We start from the raw sequence: 8,054 nt of genomic DNA on the forward strand, positions 1-8,054 counted from the left end.
TAATGCAGAACAATCAAGACAAATTGTTCATTGAAAATGGTGTAGATTGGGCTCAAAAGAGGAAGGGAGACATAGATGTGCTTAACCACTTATGCATGATTTCTGAAAATAAAAGTAGCTAAAAGTTGGATCTTTTCTGGATTTTGTAGTCCCAATCTTTGGAGTGACATTTGCATGTTATTTCTAAATATCTGTGCACCTCTTGCATATTCTCTTGACAGGCTTTTGATCTCTGAAAATAAGAAAGTTTGGAATTTAAAATAATGAAATTTATATTGATGAATATTCTACAGTTATTTTTGTCCCGTGGAAGTTTTGCTGTCTATAATTTCAATTTCCTAACTGTATTTTAATACAGTTTCACACAGAAATTAGGGTTTGTGCTTCTTCTGTCTATTGCAGTGCAGCAAACAACTAAAATTTTGATAAATAAAATAAAAACACTTGTTTTTAAAATATGGTAAGAATAAGTTTTGTAGCTTTAAAAACAAAGTAATTAATATATCATAGGCTCTACGTAGAAGTGTTTTGAGTGTTTATCTACCAATGGTACATGTGTGTCTTCCATGTGTCATATTGAAACATATTTAAAAATAATAAACTGCTGATTAATAATTCCATCATAGCCTAGTGATTGAAATTTGCATTATACTCACTATCTATAAAGGTTTGGCAAGACCTAAGCACAGAAGACGACTTTGAGTTATGTAGCTTATTAGGGGGCATTTAAAGGTTGTTAATGAGATTGCCCTTGGTACTTTCTCATTCATTTACTCTCTATGATTCTTTACTCCAAAAACGTCTGCCATAGATGAGATACAGGGACTCAAGGGAGCAAAGAGAATGTGCATCACGTTTGAGATGAGGGAATCACCATCCATCTGTTAGCCAACTGGAAAAAAAAATTTTCTTTCTATTTCCATTTTCGTGCACATTTTTCTGCCAGGAGGGTGAAGCCGCCCCTGCCTTAACGGTAGCTTTTATACCCTACATATTTCTCCATCTCTGGTGGACTCCTTCACTGCTGTCCATGAAGATCGGCTTCCCTGGACTAAGAGTGTCAGCCCCAAGAGACAGCCTTGGTGCAGTCATACCACTGATGCTCAAGCTTGGGTTCCGTCTGTAAGCAGTATGCATGCAGAAAGGGATGTGTGGGGACTCCAGGCTCTACTCTGCGTCTTTCCTCCCAGTCTCAGGGCCACCCGGTACCCAACTGACTCAATTGTTCTAGAGTCAAAGCACATCCTAGTGTAACTTATATAATACACATATGTGTGTGTGCTCCCTGTGGGTAATTACGGCTGCATTATATTCCTAAAACCAGCTAGCAACCCCTTCCCAGTCAGATCTCTGAAAGGACGACACGTCCTTACTCACTGTGCTTTGGGTATTTATGAGAAACACCCCCAACTTTGATGTCTCCTAAAACTGACCCTTAGCTAATTGGCAGCCTGCCGTGATCATTTCAATTTTCCTGGGACCAATTAAGTGGGCGCTGTAGAGGGAACTGACAACAAAATGTAAATTTAAAAAACCGATTCTGGAATCTGTTCATTGAGGGAGGGAGAAAAGCAAAGGCTCAATAAGGAGGGAGTGTGTGTGTGTGTGGGGGGGGGGTGCGGGTGAGATTGTGAGCTGCTGTTTCACTAGATGAATACTGGTTCTTAAAATTCAGGCTGGACCGTGCTAACCTGAAAAGTACCCCCTGCTCCCATCAATTACGTGCAACTGAAAACGCAGCCTCCTAATCTGTGCAGGAAGAAATGGGAAGTCATCGTGGCCAGCCCACTGACTCGCTGCTAGGCACCTGTTTGGTTGGCAAATACTTTGTACCCAGACCTTCACGCTCAGAACACCTCCACACCTGCAGTTAGGCGTCAGCCAGCAGGTAGTCTCAGTTCTCAGCAGATCTTCCTCACTCCTGATCAACTCACCTAAGCCAGGACCCTCTGCAGCACTCCCGCCGGAGGCTGTCCTCTCCCGGTAAGGGCTAAAAAGAGCCCTTCCCCCAACCAGCACCAGGATCTGGAAAAGGAATCTCAGTGGTGCTTCGGAAGGCCCAAAGCTAAAGGTGAGGGACAGGCGGGGACCGGCTAAGCTACCTACCTACTCGGTTCCCTCCTCACTCACCTACTAGTCTGCTCCTCTAGCGGGAGGCCGGCGGCCAGGTGAGGTTACCTGGGAGCCCCAGAAGCCCCGAGGGGCGCTGCAGTCCTTGACGTCCCCAGCCCCGGCGCAGCGGGGGACTCCACACCGTCCCCTCCTCCCCCACCCCCCCGCGGCGCGCGGCCGCGGCCCCTCGGGCTCCGACGTTCGGCGACAGCGGCACGCCGCGCTCTGCTCCCCTCCGCCGACCTGGCGTGACGCAGGCGGAGACTACTTAAGGGCGGATTAGAGGCGGTGGCCGCGGATTCCCCAGCCCCGCAGCCAGCACTGCGCGCCGCAGCAGAGCGGGAGCGCCAGGTGCCCGCTCCAGTGATAGGCACCGGGGACGGTGCGCCGACCCTCCCTCAGACTGCAAGATCGCGGGGAAGGCGGCACAGAGACCGGTCTCCCGCGGGCAGGAGCTCGGCCACCTGCACGCTGCCACCCAGCCCCGCCCCTCGCCGGAAGACTGCGGGAGTCCACCTGACCCCCGGACGGCAGCTAGGTGCTGGTCAGCTCCTCCGCACCGCGCCAAGAGCCCCATTGGTCCGGACGCGCTTAGATTGCTTTCCCCCTACTCACCCTTTTCAAGTGCAATAAAAAGGGGAGGGGCTCTTGGATTTTTTTTTTTTTTTAAGATTTTTTGTTTGCTTCATTAATTGGGGGGCAATTCGCTCCCGGTCAGGAGGTGCGGCCCGGGGAGGGGCCAGGACCAGGAACGTGCCCGGTACTGCCCAGTCTTTGTCTGCTGCCTCCGGATGCACAGCGATGGGGGAATGGACCATCTTGGAGAGGCTGCTGGAAGCCGCGGTGCAGCAGCACTCCACTATGATCGGGAGGTAAGGGCACCGAGCCAGCCGTCAGTGGGCCCGTCGGGCGGCCCTTGGGAATACCTTCTCCTATCTCTAAGGACCCCCAGACCCCTAGCCGGCCCTCCTCCTCCTCCCCATCCTCTGTCCAAGTGCCAGTGTTGCCTGCATTAAGGGATTACCCAAAGCCCAGTGACGCCCCCCTCCTCCAGTTACTCCCGATCAGCTCCCCCATACTTTCTCTATACAGCACCACAGGGGAAAGGGGTTCAAGCTTCCGTCATCAGAAAAGGACTTGTGGACTCAGTCCTGGTACCCCTTCTCTCCAGAGTCAGCGCCAGTCTCCATCTGGTTCCCTAAATAGATTCTACAAGGAAGGCAGAATTGCATTTGGACAGAGAAGGGCAAGTGGGGAGATGGATTTGCTCATCACAGCAGATGCATCGTTCTTTAACAGATATTTATTAAGCTAGACTCTGTCCTCCGGTAAAACTTAATACCAGAGAGACACACACAGAGCTGGCTTCTTTTGGTGGGTAGTTATATCTATATTATGTATATATACACATATGTATGTATATGGATATATATATTTATTTATTCATATTTATATCTACCTGCAGCTATCTATTTATGTATATAGACATGTGAATTTTGCGTTCATAACTGTTCCTATGGGCAATTAGGTTTTTATATGTTGAGACTAGGACTTACACACTCACCCCATGTGTAGACCCTCAAACACACATCCTCTGTAAAAGATTTTGCTTGCACTGGCCAGAGTAAAGATGTACTTAGAGTCTCTATACAGCCTTCATATAAAGCTGAAATAGGCACGTTACAAAAGGACCATTAAAAGTATATGAAATACTGCAGAGGAGAGATCTTTGTAATATGAAGTATACCAGGCTTACCAGCCCCAAACAGAAAAGAGATAAAGTTGTTTTCCAGGCTCTCAGTTCAGTACCACTCAAGGGTGGACAGCTCCCTCGTCCAAGGGCTGGTAAACATTGAAAAAGTAAAGATCAGGGACTTGCCATTAGTGACTTAGCCTATGAGAACCTCTCTCCCCCCTCCTTTTCCTCTGCTCAGGATCCTGTTGACTGTGGTGGTGATCTTCCGGATACTCATTGTGGCCATTGTGGGGGAGACGGTGTACGATGATGAGCAGACCATGTTTGTGTGCAACACCCTGCAGCCCGGCTGTAATCAGGCCTGCTATGACCGCGCCTTTCCCATCTCCCATATCCGTTATTGGGTCTTCCAGATCATAATGGTGTGCACCCCCAGTCTCTGTTTCATCACCTATTCTGTGCATCAGTCGGCCAAGCAAAGAGAACGCCGGTACTCTACTGTCTTCCTAGCCCTGGACAGAGACCCCACTGAGTCTATAGGGGGACCTGGAGGAACTGGGGTTGGGGGCAGTGGTGGGAGCAAGCGAGAAGATAAGAAGTTGCAAAATGCCATTGTGAACGGGGTGCTGCAGAACACAGAGAACACCAGCAAGGAGACAGAACCAGATTGCTTAGAGGTTAAAGAGCTGACTCCACACCCGTCAGGGCTGCGCACAGCAGCAAGGTCCAAGCTCCGAAGACAGGAAGGTATCTCCCGCTTCTACATCATCCAAGTGGTATTCCGAAATGCTCTGGAGATTGGGTTTCTGGTGGGCCAATACTTTCTATATGGCTTCAGTGTCCCAGGGTTGTATGAGTGTAACAGATACCCCTGCATCAAGGAGGTGGAATGTTATGTGTCTAGACCTACTGAGAAGACAGTGTTTCTGGTGTTCATGTTTGCTGTGAGCGGCATTTGTGTGGTGCTCAATCTGGCTGAACTTAACCATCTGGGATGGCGCAAGATCAAACTGGCTGTCCGGGGGGCCCAGGCCAAGAGAAAGTCAGTCTATGAGATACGTAACAAAGACCTGCCTCGAGTCAGTGTTCCCAATTTTGGCAGGACTCAGTCCAGTGATTCTGCCTATGTGTGAAAAAGGCAGGTTTGGCGAAGGCCTGCTGAGTGGCTAGGAGCCCCAAGGCAGATGATGGCTCAAGGGGAGCAGAACTGCCCTCACTTCTGTGATGCTCACTGTCAAGGTCTAAGATGCAGATATGAAGGGGTCTTCATCAGCACAGAGGAAAGGTAGAACTGCCATCACATGTCACACCATCGATCAGTTCTACAGAGACTATTGGGAAGCATGACAAGATGACTGAGCTGGACTTCCTTGGGCCTTTCTCTTTAATGGCCCTTCCTGCTCCAGACGATAGTGGAGTGGCGCAGCTGCCAAGCAAGACTTAGCTCTGCTGAGCTCTGTATTCTGGTGAATGGCATGAGTCAAATACTCATTGATATAAAATTTGTGACCCATCTCAGCACATCCCTTTATCCTGGGCTGCAGAAAAAAAAAGATCCCTGAAGATCTTTCTCCCTCATCAGCATGCCCCTTTCTCTCAAACCCAGGATAGCATGCCAGCTTTTCTGCTTCCTTGATCTGGCCTTATATTAGCCCTAACACAGTTCATCTGCAAGCTAGAGGGAATTACATGGGGTGCTTTTTGGATACTGGCCAGGGCAGAGGTTTGCAGTAGAGCCCCATATGACTGGCCCTCAGTCATTATGAAAACCTTAGGAATGTCTCAATATTTCCAATTTTTTAAACTCAAATTGCACTGGTGCTGTTTATTAGGGTTGGGGGATGGGAGGGAGGGACTATCAACCCCACTTCTGTGAGATGGTCATTTCACTGTTGAGCATGTGTTTATGAGCCTTGGGATATTTCTGCCTTCTAGGTTATGGACTGTGGATAGTGTTAACAATGCGGTTTCTGTTGAAATGGAGGGTACCTACTCAAGCCACAGAATTTCTAACTGACAGATCTCACTCATTTTTTTCTTACCTAATTTTGCTGTGCTACACAGCTGCACATCATTTTGCCATGGTTTGAACTTACCTGTGTGCTCACACCAGAGACCTTAATCAGCCCTTGTCAATCCCAACTTCTTACATCATCAGTTTTTTTTTTTGAAACACACACACACAATCACTGGCTTAACAAACCTGGAAGTAAACATTATTGGCTAATATGTGTTTATGAATACTTATTTGAGACATATACCAAAGGTTCAAAAAACCTGTTGTTTGGACTGAGACAATTTTCCTCTGTTGCTCTTATTTATTTAAGTGCCATATTCCACCCTTCACACCCACTGTGTATTTAACTGAAGCGCTAGGCAAGAGTAGTATTCAGATAATATGTTTCTATGGAAGCCCTCTGTTTCCTTTGAATTATTATTATTATTACTACTACTACTATTATTATTATGGGTTTTTTGATTTAGATATGGATGTGGTATGTTATACAACTGAGGATTTGTTTAAAATAAAGTTCTTGCCTTTTTTGTAAACTGGGAAGAGCCTGCATTTTTCTATTTTGATCAGAGTTCTCTTTGTTGAAATAAATGTTCAAAATGTTACAACGGAGGGACATTTGGTACAGAAAGTGGACAATAGATAAAACACATCTGAGGGATGAATAACAAAGTCCAGTCCTCCTTGATCAGAGAAAGAGAAGCTGACAACTTTTAGGAATGTCTAAATGTGAGCGGTGGTATGTTTAAGTGTTGTGACCTAACTTCCTTTCTGACTTTAGCCTGCCAGTCTCTGTCTCTGTAAGCATAATTTCTTGGATACAAATGTCAATGATACTGAACTGACCACAATCTCTCTATTTAGGAGAGGATTTTTTTCTCTTCTTCACCATGAATTGTCACAGTTGACAGGTACACTGTTCAATCTCTGGCCCTTTTAAAACCTGGTGTCTAAACAGACATCAAAAGGCTTTCTCTAGACTAGCATTGTCTAGTAGGACTTCTGAAGTGATGGCATCTAGTCTTGAAACAGGCAGCTACATGGGACTACCGAGATCTTAAAATGTGTTTACTGCACCTGGAGAACAGAATCTCCAATCCAAGTTAACATTGACAGACTTAAACAGCTAGGATGGTTAGCTGCCCTAGTATCATGCCACACTGTTCTAGACTTTTTAATTGGCCATTTCCCCTGAATCTTTAAATGGGGATGGATCTTTTGTCTATACGTCATAAGACCTTTCTAACGGAATCATTTTATAGTTTCTCGTCTTTCCTATGTGTGGCCCTGTTTCTGTAGACTGATGTTCTTCCTCTGTTCTTTATCTTTCTACAAGTTCTAATCCTAATGAGCACTTGGTTTGAACAGCAGGAAACAGTGTAGAATTTCCCCGGGGTAGTTGTTTTTCCAACACAACGGTTACACCTTTTAACTGTGGCCATGTCAATGCCAGTTTTAGAATGAAAATGTGTCTATTTCAATCTATAGGTTTCCATCTACAGGATAAATAAGCGGTTGAAGATGACTATCCCTGAGTAAAGAAACAGATTCTCCTCTGCCTTGTGTTTGGTAAGCTAAAAATGTTTCAAGACACCTCCCAGAGCTGAAGGAAGAGTGTCGCTTGAGCACTCTTAGCATATGCTTGGGTGTGAAAGAAATGGGGATCTGTGTGGAAAACAAGGTCTGTTGTATTTATGCCTCGATGGAGGATTAACAGAGGAGTGGTTCCTGGTAGGCACACATCCCTCATCTGTGAAGCTCGCCTATTGCAGGTGTTTGGTGTTTTGAAACACAAGCAAGGCAAGAGTTAGTAACACATGCTAACTCATGGAGAGAAAACATGTAGATGCCCCACAGAATGTATCACTTTTTATCTCATGAACACATTACATGGATGGGTTGATGGTTCACATAGCTGTGTGATGGATGTGACCTTAATCTTTATCTCAAGAAAGGATGCCACTGACACAGTCTTTTAAATTCCTGAGCGTTTTGATTAGCTTTAAGTCCATGCACAAATATGTATGCATGTGTGTCTGTGCGTGTGTGCGTGTGTGTGTGTCTGTGTGTCTGTGTGTGTCTGTGTGTGTACGTTGGTGGAGCAGTGGAGTGAACTGGGTTTAAAAGTTTGAAAGTTTGGCAAGTAGCTTGGAGGGATTAAGTTACTTAGTCTCAGGGGGAAAAAAAACCTGAAAGTACATAATTAGTCATTTGTATGTCCTCAGATATCTA

General features: G+C 46.1%; 1 protein-coding gene across 1 annotated transcript; it reads left to right on the top strand.

Annotated features, from left to right (window-relative positions):
• Positions 1–1,990: 1,990 nt before the first annotated feature.
• Positions 1,991–6,345, top strand: Gjd2 (gap junction protein delta 2). Its single transcript, XM_005364214.2, has 3 exons — positions 1,991–2,071; positions 2,831–2,984; positions 4,047–6,345. Exons 2-3 carry the CDS (start codon positions 2,914–2,916, stop codon positions 4,939–4,941), a joined length of 966 nt encoding a protein of 321 aa, XP_005364271.1. The 5' UTR covers positions 1,991–2,071; positions 2,831–2,913; the 3' UTR covers positions 4,942–6,345.
• Positions 6,346–8,054: the final 1,709 nt, after the last annotated feature.

This window comes from Microtus ochrogaster (assembly GCF_000317375.1).
Source record: "Microtus ochrogaster isolate Prairie Vole_2 chromosome 14 unlocalized genomic scaffold, MicOch1.0 chr14_random_1, whole genome shotgun sequence".
Classification (NCBI taxonomy): Eukaryota; Metazoa; Chordata; class Mammalia; order Rodentia; family Cricetidae; genus Microtus; species Microtus ochrogaster.